The sequence below is a fragment of the Halichoerus grypus genome, chromosome 9 (assembly GCF_964656455.1).
Source record: "Halichoerus grypus chromosome 9, mHalGry1.hap1.1, whole genome shotgun sequence".
Classification (NCBI taxonomy): domain Eukaryota; kingdom Metazoa; phylum Chordata; class Mammalia; order Carnivora; family Phocidae; genus Halichoerus; species Halichoerus grypus.
In genome coordinates this window covers 112029925-112042639 of record NC_135720.1, presented here as the reverse complement: position 1 = coordinate 112042639, position 12715 = coordinate 112029925, and the positions used below count along the sequence as shown (strand labels likewise).

At 41.4% G+C, this 12715-nt stretch overlaps 1 protein-coding gene across 2 annotated transcripts in view; it reads right to left on the bottom strand.

The window, feature by feature from the left end:
- Nucleotides 1-12715, bottom strand: part of STK38 (serine/threonine kinase 38) — a 39638-nt gene continuing 26923 nt past the window's right edge. For both annotated transcript variants that reach the window (XM_036097222.2, XM_036097215.2), the window contains exons 8-14: nt 10715-10817; nt 9828-9889; nt 5005-5122; nt 3828-3951; nt 3525-3620; nt 2473-2567; nt 1-2010 (exon numbers count right to left, since the gene is read on the bottom strand). In XM_036097222.2, coding sequence (XP_035953115.1) covers nt 1880-2010; nt 2473-2567; nt 3525-3620; nt 3828-3951; nt 5005-5122; nt 9828-9889; nt 10715-10817 — 729 coding nt within the window. In that variant the 3' untranslated portion in view covers nt 1-1879. The remainder of the gene's footprint in view (nt 2011-2472; nt 2568-3524; nt 3621-3827; nt 3952-5004; nt 5123-9827; nt 9890-10714; nt 10818-12715) is intronic.

Sequence of the window (12715 nt, the reverse complement as noted above, 5' to 3'; positions counted from 1 at the left end):
CTGTTTTCACACAGTTTATTCAGAAGTTTAAAATGTGGGCATTTTCCCCTAAAACAAATCATCCCTCCCTGCCACTCCCCACACACAGACTATCACCACTCCTGTGAACTCTTTACCGTGCTTACCACACATACTTGCAAAACACCTGGGGGTCAAAACCTCAACTATTTGGTAATACAATGAAACGACAGAGTTACACAAAAGAATCTCATTTACTTCCTTTCACTAGCAGACCGTGAATGAAAGATTAAGGGGCAAACATTACCTTCATCCAAAGTTAATACTTCCCTAGTATTTTTTTTCTTCCTCTAAGACATTAAAACCCAAAGCAGTTTCATTTACTCCTGTAACTCTGATATCCCATTTTTCGTTTCTGAATAGCTAAGCCAGGACATACTTTCAAGGTGATCTTAACCTCAAGCCTGGTAGAAAGCAGACTCCCAGCTGCAGCTTGGCCATGACCCTTTGCAACAGGCAAAATCACCACACAGGTGAAAATGATGCTTTCAGAGTTCTCAAAAACTTTAAAATAATGCATTAATATGGAGCCTCCACATATTTCTGATGCAGCAAAATTCCTCTCAAGGTGGTGGCAGCTGTGAAAGAAAAGGCACTTGGTGCTAAAATTCCGAGGGTCTCTCATGAGTGCCGCAGCAGAGAGGCCTGCTCAGCCCAAGCTGCAGGCTACCCTTTAGGGTGGAGAGGAGCATCCCCCAGGAAGGCCTCTGCAAAGGAAAAATCCGTAATCATGATTCCAAGGCAAAATGGTTACTTAAACCGGAGAGGACAAACACAAAGACCGAGAGAGAGAAGACAAAACACAGTTGCACCAAGGACTGAGGAGTGAACTTCACAGGGATTTGTAGGCTGGCTCCGCACTTCGTACTGGGCCGGTTCCTTCCCTTCCAAGGAGGTTCTGGAGACCGAGCAGGGACAGCACCTTAGCCAAGAGGGTTCCAGGCCTGCTGCCTCGGCCTGGACTCTCCCTGCTGTGTTCCCAGGAACAGAGCGAGCTCCTGCTGGCAGCACTTGTGGCTACTGCTGGTCCGCGACAACATCTTAGGGATGTCCTGATACAGCCATGAAGAGACGGTGAGGGTTTTCCACGTGATCTGGGAGTCCTTGGCAAAGCCCAGTGGCTTGGGTCTTCTGAGAGCGACAATGGATCACGCTGGTATCCCCCATCAACACTCAGAAAAGCAGCATGAGTGTTTTAGACGGGCAGGAGGAGAGAAATCAATGGATTGAGGGTCTTTATCCTAGTACCATAAATAAAGTGCACCATGAATGGAGGCTATCAAGAGCCACTCGCCTGAGGCCGAGGTATGGGGAGAAACTACCATCACCACCCGCTCAGAGGATGGTGGATCATTTCCTTCAGCCAGAATGCTGGTTGCTGAGGCTTTCATTATTGCTTTATTTCCTTAGTACTATGGAAATTTTAGCTGTAAAGGAAAAGAAATACTGGGTGGGCTTGGCAGAAAGCATGTCTGTCACAAAATCACAGAAATTGGCTGATATTCAGTAAGTCTATGTTACAATCTCAATAATGTTTGATAATGGCTGTTTTTCTCCTTCATTCTGATGAACTTAGGAAAACAAGTTTTTTAAAACCTCTATCAAATTGGCTCATGAGGCTTCTAAAGAAGCAGTACAGCTGTTTATGGCCGATGTAGTAGAAATGGTTGTCTTTGTTTTACAGGTCTCCGATGCATTATGGAAGAGAATCCACTTACTGTCACATTTCAGGAGAGTTTACCATGACACACTGGCGGGTTCCATAAACGTCTTGGAAACTCTTTCAAAAGACTGTGTGAGAGGAAAACCGTGATGTTGTACCAAGAACTCCTGCTCCACTGAGGATTCTGTTTCAAGGGTACTATTTGGCTGCTTTCATGTAGGAAGGTATTGCCCCCCGAGCCGTGAGGCCCTCAAAGCGCTTGTACGTGTAATTGATGAAGACCCAGTCTTTGTTCTTGTAGTCAGTCTCAGGGTGATTACTTGTAGCCACTGGGAAAGAAATTGATGTGAGAGTTGATTCACTGCCTTACCCCGAGGGACTACTCAGTACTGAGGACATGACATTCGGAAGAAGATACCACAGTTTTTATTTGGGAAAAATTGTTTTTCACTCTGCAAATCTTCTACATTTGCTTGTCTATGTTCTTTGAACCTCCTACTTCTCACAAATATTTTTAAAGTTTTATTTCCCCATTTCTGTCATTTCAGGTTACCTAAGCTTTAATAAATAAAAACGAAAGAACAAACCTTTGTGATTCCCCACCCCATCTAGCAGCTAAGCAGTCTCCATTCAGCAGGGTGTCACCGCTCCTCAGCATTAGCGCTGGGAAAACACTTACAAAGAACCGGAAGGACTAAAATTCCTCTAGCTGACCTATAAACACAACCCCCAGACTGGGGGGGTAGGAAATAATGTGCTTGTAACGCAGGAGGCACTGTTGGTGCTGTTACCTGTTGGCTTAAGAATATCAGATTCTGGAAACTCATCGAAGTTTGAGGTATCATCAATGCTTTTGATTTCAATAGATATTGCAGCAGGTCTCTCTCTGCCAAGAACAGACATGCCAAAAATTACTACGGTTAGTAATCACGTGGGTCACAGCTAATCACGTCTTTCTCCACAAAGCCCCCTGGCCTGACACGGGGAAGACTAGCCACAGGCAGGCAGCAGGTAAAAGCTTCTGACACTGAGCAACCACGCCACCTGGCCACATCCAAACAAAATGAGAAAACAGAACTAACAATAATCCATAGCTGGGAAGAAAGACAAAAATAATAAGAAAAACTAAAAATCCGAAGTTAATGCACTGCCCTCAGGGCCTGCCCTGTCTGTGAAAGGGGAACTAACCCTCTGGGCGCCCACACCCCCCCCACCCCGGGCGGGGCACTGCCCTTCTACCAGAGGGGCTAACCAAGAGAAAGCTAAAAATACGGCAAAAAGGAGCCAAAGGTAAAACTGAGAATAATGCAAATCGAAACACAATTATGGAAGAGAGGACAAGGTCTTCGCCTTCTGTTTCTGTTTGGCAACTGCCGAATGCCGAGTAAGAAGGGCGGCCACTGGCCACACTCCACAGCCCTCCACAGCCCCGCCGTGGCCAGCTCCACTCTCCCTCCCCACGCCCCTCCCGCCTCCACTCAGTCCTTTGGACTCACGCTCCCTGTAGCCAGGGACAGCCCTGCTGGCGACCACCAACACTGCAGAAGCTGGTGTGTCCTAGGTAAGGGCAAGGGCAACATGCTTCTTAGGTGCTCCCTTCACCATGGAAGCCAAATGTCACTTCACTTAGGAAATGGCTGCTGGCTTCATCATATCCCCTGGCACATGGCTGATGGGAAGCCCCCACTCCCATCCTCACCATGAAGGAAAATCAAGAAAAGACCCTGAATCTCGAAGAAGCCCTCTTCCCTTACCTGGCTTGCCAATAATGGTGCTTCTAAATTACTATTAAGTAAATTACAGCCTTTCTGAAATAATCCTGAAAGTTTTTATATGGATATACCTGATATGTTCCCAGTCAACGCCTTCAAAAAAAGAATTACTTTTGATTTCCTCAACTCCAGGGGCTCCAATTCTATGTTCCCACTCACAGCAGAATCTGGAAAAGACAGAGGCCTTTCAGCATACCTCAAATAGTCTCTTTGGAAAAAGAGAAGGAATAACCTCCCCCTTTTTTTTAAAGAGAGAAATGGGAGAGAGCAAGGGACAGACCCAGGTAATAATTTAAGTTGGAAAAAAAAAAAATGAATTCACTCATGTCAAAAAACCTGGGTGGGAGGTGGGGGAGATGTTCTCTGACTAATACCTCAAAATTAGATCCTTGGCTTTCTCAGAGATAGGAACTTCTGGAGGAAAAGTCAAAGTTTCTTTCCAGTTCATCACCTTCTTATATGTCTCTTGAGGGGTCTCAGAACAGAAAGGTGGGTAGCCTGTAATAAAAAAGGAACTTCGGAGCTTTTACACCCCAAAACTTTGAATCTGACTGACAGCATACTCCTTAATATGATTCTATACATCTTTAACCCTCCATAACCTCCTCCATGACTTCCACTCATTCCAGAAAACATCTAATTTTTCATTTTCCCCCCAAACTCCCAAGCCCAAAGTGAATTTGTGCTTCTGGTACCACAAGGGAAGCAGCTAATAACGGAAGCTGGGAAAAGAAAGGAGGACATACACAGCATTGCACACGGGGAGTCACTGTGCCCAAGAAGAAATGAAAGGATGAAACAACATCACTGAGAAATGACTGTTCTAGGAATATCCGTATATATGGGTAAAGTGCAAACAAGTTGAACAAGAAAAAAGCATAGGTTTTAAAGGTGACCATCGTGCCTCTTTTTGAGAACTACAGACAAGGGGATAAATACTCTCAGACCATATTACTGCCCTCCACACAGACCGCATCCTCCTCCACAGGCATCCATCCAATGTTCCTGAAGACAGCGCAGCCAGAAGCCATCCTAGTCATCCACAGACTCACGCACTCAGTACCACCATGGACATACTTACTCTCCTAGTGCTCTCGGGCATATGGCCACCCACCCCCCAGAGTGTCCCCTAAATACACAGACACACCATCTGAATAAGAGGGAGAGAGATCAGAGGGTTCCATGCTTTGAAGGCTTAGAGAGAGGAAGGGCAGAGCAAGAAAGTAAAGAGTATGTGAGGCAACGCCCAGTTAAAGTTCTCTGCATACAATGAATGTTTAAGAAATGCCAGAGACTGAAAGAGCTGCTAGGAGAGGATGAAAAGGGGGAAGAAGAACAGGGTAAATGATCAGCAAAGCAAGCACAGGATGCCAGGAAGCCAGACGACATAGGTGGCTATTTGACTGCCATGAGCTTTCTACCTAGGAAACTTCTCGTTGAAAGATAAGAGGGGAAAAGTGCTTCGATCACCCCCAAATGAAACAGTCTATTGTCAATATGGGACTCTTTCCTGGCTGCACAGAAAAAGTCCTCTGAAAGCATGCAACTTACCGATGAGCATCTCATACATGATCACCCCAAGCGACCACCAATCACAGAGCTTGTTGTACCCGGTCTGCATGAACACCTCAGGAGCAATGTAGTCAGGAGTGCCTACTGTGGAGAAGGCCTGAAACACGTACCATACATCAGGGGGACCCCGCAGGCAGGAGGGTGCCCAGAGTTCTGTTCTAGAGACCAAAGGTTCCAAGCACCACCTACGGCTACCCACAAACTAACTGAGCAGGATGCCCAGTAGCTTAATGGCAAACCTGATTTGCCAGAGCACTTCCAAAATGAACAATAAAGCTTCGTCAGGGAGGCAAGAGATGCTTCCTACATACAGCCAAAGCCCATGGTCAATCAGGACGAAGGTATCCATCTTAACAACTAGTACCGTAATTTACTGAGCACCCAGTGAGTGCCAGGCTCCATACCTCTTATATGCTTCTGAGCCTATTTCATCCTGACACAACTTAGCAAAGGACTTTATCAGCAAATAAAATCTGACACCCAAAACAGCTTTGTTCATAGGCTCAGGACTAGTTAAGTGGCAGAGCCAGTTTGAAAATGAAATACCTTGTCTAAATCATCCCTCTTTCTATCATAAATATTCCTTGATTTGGCAAAATCATAAAGGGAAGCTTTATTATTACAAGCTAGTCATAATCCTATAGGTTAGAGATTTATGTCTATTTACCAAACGTACTCATTTATGCAAACCGTTCTCAGGGGAATGTTTTCTAAATTCAAGTAATCCATTCTCATATACCAGGACTACAATACAATACTCAAAGCCTTCCAGTGTGCTCAGCATTTGGGCGTTTACAACATAGAAGGCTCTGATCTAAGCGCTTTTGATATTACAGAACTTCTAAGGTAAAAAATAACATCTGTGTTGTCTTTTGAAAATGTTTATTATGGAATACTGCAAACATACAGGAAAAAAACAGACAATACAACATACATGTACCTATTGCCCATATTAAAGCGAGGTTAATCATCTGCCATATTTGTCTCAGATCAATTGTTTTTTTAAGACACAAAACTATAGAAACAATTAAAACCAGATAGTCCCTCCCTCCTTCCCTACTGAAGTCAAAACCACCCTGAAGTTGCTGTGCTATGCTTGTATGAATATTTGCATAAATGACATTACTTCCTGAATATTTCAACTTTTAACAAAGGATTTCACTACAATGCTACACCTTGTGTTGGCTCAGCATTATGATTTTGCGATTTATTCATGTAGCTCTGGTTCACCCATTTCACTGCTGTACACATATTCCATGTACAAATGTCACAATGTTTTTTTATCCATTCTTCTGTTGCTTTCAATGTCTCACTCTGACAACAGCCGCACAGACATTCCGGTGACACCTCCTGGGCAAGGATTTCTCTAAAGGATATACCAGAAGGAGTACCACTGGGTCTTGCATTACGAACATCTTCAACTGAACTAGACATCTTCCAACTGTCTTCCAAAGTGCTTAAACCTATTTAAACAACCCCAGTGGGGATGAGCTCCTGGTGTTCCACATCTCACCAACACTTGGCTCTGTCAGACTTTTAATTTTTGCCAATCTGATGAATATGAAATGGGATCTCGCTGTTTTAATTTACATTTCCTTTATCTTTAGTAAGGTTCAGCATGTATTCATTTATTGATTAGCCATTCAGGTCTCTCTTCTCTGAATTCCCGTTCAGATCCTTTGCCCATTCGTTTTCTAGTTGCATTATCTTTTTTCTTATTGATTTGTAGGAATTCTCTATGAATCCAGGGCATTAATCCTGATTCAGGACATAATCCTTTATAGTTTTACATATTGGAAATAACTTCTCCCAGTGTGAGGCTTATCATTATTATTAGGGTTTTTAAGTGATGTAATATATGCTATATACCCCAAAATGTGTAATTATCAAATTATGAAGCATAATAATAAAAATGAATAACCATGAGTTCAACCGAAGAAATGAATCACTACCAACGTCATTAGAGCTAAACGTGCACTCCTCTCCCTTCCGTCCTCCTGCCTCTCCTAACCCCTATGGTTCAATTTTGTTTATCATTCCTCTGCTTTTAAAAAGAAATTTAATTTTGCCCCACATCTGTCTCTAAGTGAGATCTTAGCCTTATTTTGGGGCTTTGTAAAAATGGTATCATTCTACATGCAGTCTTCTGCTCTTTGATTTTTCTTCTCAATGTTTTGTTCCTAAAATTGATCCCTGACATCAAATGTAGCTGTAGTTCAATTACTTTCACTGCTGTAAAATATTCTACCCCACAATGTAACCATTTTCCTGTCAATGGGACATGGGGTTATTTCCAGTTTTTTGCTATCACAAAAATGCAATAAGCATTCTTATACATGGCTCCTGGTTCACAAGCACAAATTTTTCCAGACCATATGATAACGCGTAGAATTGCTGGGTTGTAGGGTATGCACATGAACTATAACATAATTCCAAAGTAGTGGGACCATGTGGCTTATCTTTTCATTTGTTTATGTCTTTCAATATATAGAAGGGTTTTTTTTCCTTTAAAGCAAAATCAAATTTTCCTTTATGATTTATACTTCTTGTATCTTAATATTTTTAAAAAATCCTTCCTTACTCCAAGATCATGAATATATCACCCTATACTTTCTTCTAAAATTTTAAAGTTTTATTTTTCCATCTACTACTTTTTTTGTGTATACTAAAAGGTAGGAATCCATTTTTTCCATATAGAATTGTACACTGTTTTCTTTTAAATTAATGCCAGTTGTTGTTTTTAAAGCTTTAAAGTCTGAGACATGGACTGTGCTCTCCTCAAGAAGTATTTTCATTCTAATTATAAAGGTTAAGAAACTACAGAAACCCTTCAATTTAGAAACTAGATTTATCCCAGCAAAGCTGAATGTTAAGTAAATCTTATTTGCTAAAAAATTCTATTATAAAACCAGAGATGGGGGTGCCTGGCTAGCTCAGACAGTAGAGCATGCAACTCTTGACCTCGGGATTGTGAGTTCGAGCCCCATACTGGGCACAGAAATTACTTAAAAAAAAAAAAATATATATATATATATATATATAAGCACTGCGGCCAAAGGTTAACTCTTGGCTTGCTTTTAAAAAAATTTAGAAATCAGAAGATTCCTTACCTTTCGTTATCTTCCAAAACACAGGAGCTATTGTTTGAGAAACAGTCCCTTCAGTGGAGGGTCTCAACCTTCACTGAACAGTAAAATCACCCAGAGTCCTTCCAAAAAATCAGATACCCAGATTATATACCCCAAACCAACTGAATCTATCTCTGGGAGTAGGACCCAGGCATCAATAGGTTCTAAAGTCCCCCAGGTGATTCTGATGTGCAGCCAAGGTTAAGATCTACTACTCAATGGAGAGACGTAATAGAAGCATCTGACCAAATTTGTTCCTGACATTACCTAACCCTCAACAAGCTATGCAAACAGTTTTTCAATCACATACAGAATGCAGATACTTAAAAGAGTATCAGAGTCCCTAAGGAAAGGAGACTATCATGTGAATGACTATACCAACCTTAAGTATCCCCAAGTTAATGTTAGGAAAAGATATCAAAGATGAATTTTAGTTACTACATCTCCAGAAGTGTTTGGTTTAAGATAATGCCTCTCCCAGTGCCCAGCTGACCAAAAAAATCATTATACTCAAATCATGGTCTGGTCTGAGACCCCACCGATGGGCCTCAAAAAATGCAAGCCTTTCTTTTGATGCTTTCTTAAGCAACCTTACAGGCATCCATTTTCACTAGGACACACAGCTACTTACCAGTGACCTACTAACCAAGTTATTAAAGATACTACAGAGAACTCTAATTCAGTATTTTACTAAGAAGTCTGACTGAAATACAGTGTTTGGCAAACCCACCAAGTTACTATTGCATACACCGACAAGCAGAAGTGCCACCATTTCTAGATGATACATGTACGTGACCATCATTCCGAATTAGCCATCATTTTCCACGGCTGCTATTCTTGCTTTCTACAACCGTTAGTTTAGCTTTACCATTATTTATTTCATCCACTATGGGTTTCTAGCAAAGCCTAAGTATGCGGTGATACGCCTTTCTATTATCTCTGTTCTATAATTTTCCAATAACTAGACCCTGGGACATAGAGATTATACTTCAGATATAAACCAATGAATCAGAATAAAAGTCTGCCTAGACAGCAATATTTCACCAGTGAATTTGTTCTATTTAAATACTTCCAACATACCATCAAGGTAAATGCATAATGTTACTTATTTTTAAGCTTGTAGGGCATAATTTTATGTGTACATACTTAAAATACTTATAAAGTTAAAAGCACTTTCCTTAAATTTCTCTCCAATTTTTATCAAGTTCTCTTTTCCACCACAAAGTAGGAAAGGGTGAGGCAGGTGAACTGAAGTCTTGACTTGCCTAAGTGAATCAAAATTTTAAAAGTTTGAGAACCCCTGCCTTAAAGCTCTGGGTAGGTATCTGTAACTCAGTTTCATCTTGAGAGACCTCCAGTTTAAATATATCCCCTTTACAACACCATAAAAATAGGGAACAGGTGGAACAGGAAGGAAAGCAGCTGTCACCAACATAAAGGGTCAGAATGAGGCCCTCCATTAAAATCGTCACAACCAAAACAACCTAATACTATCTTCCCTCCTTCAAAAGATTACCTTTGGTGCCACCGGCAGTGACAGTGTCCTATTAAGGTAACCTTAGAAGCAAGAAATAGATATGCTGTAAACATTTATTGAATGCAAATTTATGTACCTATTTTTAAAATTTATTCATACTCGGTTCATAGCATTTAAAAGCCACAGATATTACTTACTAGCTGACGTCTATTTCTTTTCCAGGTTTCTGCTTTCCTTTTGGAATTCATGTTCTGGAAAGCTAAAAGCAGAGAGAACAAGTCCTAATCAAAGTTCAGACAGGTATGTTCACTACTTTTTTTAGGCTCTGGTTCAAGCCACATGAGGCCTTAAAGTCTTGCTTTTCCGCCCATACATCAGTAACGCTAGATAACACACTTCCCAGCAAGTCTGTAAATCCGAATCAAAGGGGTCTGATCTTTAGCATTAGCTCAAGAATCACACAGTCACGTGGGTCATGCGGCCAGAGAGGACACAGTCCTTCATCAGAATTACGGGGAATATGGTTTCATCAGTAGCAAAGGTCCCAAAGTGGACCTAAGACATTGATAATTTCTCAAAATTACCATCAAGTTTCCAAAAGTAATAATTGGTACATATTCAGAGACTTCTGGATATAGAACACATTTTTGGCATAAGCTTCTCCAGGATGAACTGTAATTGTACTACATAGTTTCAATGGTTTAACAGTGCTGGAGTGAAAATAACACTTCTAAAGATCAATTTCTGCCGTGACAGAAAGAAGCACCTAGGATAAATCCAATCTGGAGGTGGTCCCAGGACTTTTTCCTCTACTTTTGCTTGCCTGCCCTATATTCATCCCAGTAACCTTCTCAGCAGAGCTCCAAAGAAGGCTCTTTTCAACATCTGCCTTAATATTATTTGAGCACTCATCTTGCCTCATCATACAATAAAAACCGCAGGCACACCTGGGAAGATATTTTTATTCTCTAGACTCATGCTGTGAGAATCTCCTAATTCGTCCTGCATATTTTGGTTACCAGGTGAACAGCTCTTCTAGGCCCAGGTAAGGGATAAAAAGGCTAACAACACTGTTTACACTTACTGAAATCACTGGGGAGGCTGTGGTTCAGATTCCTATAAAATTCTGTCCTATGTGCTTTTTTCAGTCCTGTGCAAAGGCCAAAGTCAGAAAGCTTCACATGTCCCTATGGGGAAGAAACAAGGTAATAGATGAACATTCAAGGATGTGGAACAGACATTATATTCTCTGGCTCCTTAGAGTATCCATTACAGCTCCATAAAGTATGCTGTCTTTTTTTCTTTGTTTATAGGGAAAAATAAAAAATAAAATGTTAAAAGATCCATTATACTAAATACTACTAATAAAAGTATTTCAATTTTTGCATATTATCTTTTTGTCCAAATATAAACTTCCCAACACAGTGGAACCCTCCATGGCATCTAAAGATACTTTTACTACTTCCTTTTTTTTTTTTTTTAAAGATTTTATTTATTTGACAGAGAGAGAGAGCACAAGCAAGGGGAGTGGCAGGCAGAGGGAGAGCTCTCGGAAAAGCAGACTCCCTGCTGAGCAGAGAGCCTGACATGGGGTTCAATCCCAGCACCCTGGGATCATGACATGAGCCGAAGGCAGATGCTTAACTGACTGAGCCACCAGACTCCCCCCCCCCCCACCTTTTTTTAAAAGCAGGCTCCATACTCAGCGTGGAGCTCAATGAGGGGCTTGCACTCAAGACCCACAGGTCAAGACCTGAGCTGAGATCAAGAGTCAGACTCTTAACCAACTGAACCACCCAGGTGCCCCCTCTTTTACTACTTCTTAAATTCACTCACTCAAATATTCCTATGTTTCTACATGGTTTTCAAAATCACCATTTTTAATGTCTACATAAAATTCGAATGACTTAGGGGGTGCCTTCAGCTCAGGTCATGATCCCAGTGTCCTGTGATCAAGCCCCGTGTCCCTGCTCAGCCAGGAGTCTGCTTCTCCCTCCCTCTGCTCTTGCGCTCGCGCTCACTCTCTCTCAAATAAATAAAATCTTTAAAAAAATATTCAAATGACTTAGTACATCATTGTTTACCTAACCATCCTCCTAATTCTGGATCCTTACTCCATTTCTAATTCTTCACTCTCATATAATGTGGATTATAAGGACCCCTGATAAAGACCCCTGTGATAGAGTCTTTGTTCCCAACCCTAACCATGCATGGTACAGAGGATGGTCTCAATAAATGATTGTTAAATAATGAGTAAATGAACAAATCTTTGTTCATGTAACTTCTCCTCTTGAATTGTTTCATTATGATACAGTCCAAGGAATAAATTATTCCAAAGACAGAGAATGAATGTTATTGCACAGTTCCTGACAAATGTTGCTATACTGTATTTTAATCATAAGTGTCTGGCTTTATCATTCTCTTCAAGGAACACTCACACCTCCTCTGAGCCAGGCCCCATGCTTTAAATGTGTCATCTCATATATAACTCTTAAGCCCTTCACTTCACTTCAATGACTCAGACTCGTTAAATGGCTTGCTGGTGAAATGGCAGAAGCAAAGCCAGAAATCAGTTCATGTTCCTTTTCTCCAGACCAGGATTACCTACCCTTTCCAACGCCCTGATCTCATCTGGAAAATGGAAATAATGTTATCTTCCTGGCAGGAATGATGAGAATTAATGCATGTAAGGCTCCTAACCTAGTGCCTGGCACATAACTAGTCCAGAGGAAGAGGCAGGTGGTCTTGGGGCAGTGAAATTTCAAGTAGATAAGGAAGTAAAGCCAAAAATAGGGGAGGGAATACTGATGTTCAGGGATCTACACTGCTCAAGGTCGCACAATTAGAAGTGGTGTGGCCAAGGTTTAAGCCCCAATGACTTTAACATCTGTGGTCTTTCCATACCACCTTCCTTCAGGACATCTTTAGGCCTTAACATATAAACTTCTCAGGATACAAGGAGGCTACAGAAGCCCTGCTTAGATGGGTCAGGTTTTACATTGTTTTGTTTTGAAGAAATCCCATTAGGTTTGGCTGTGTGTGTGTGTGTGTGTGTGTGTGTGTGTATACGCATGCATGCACAACA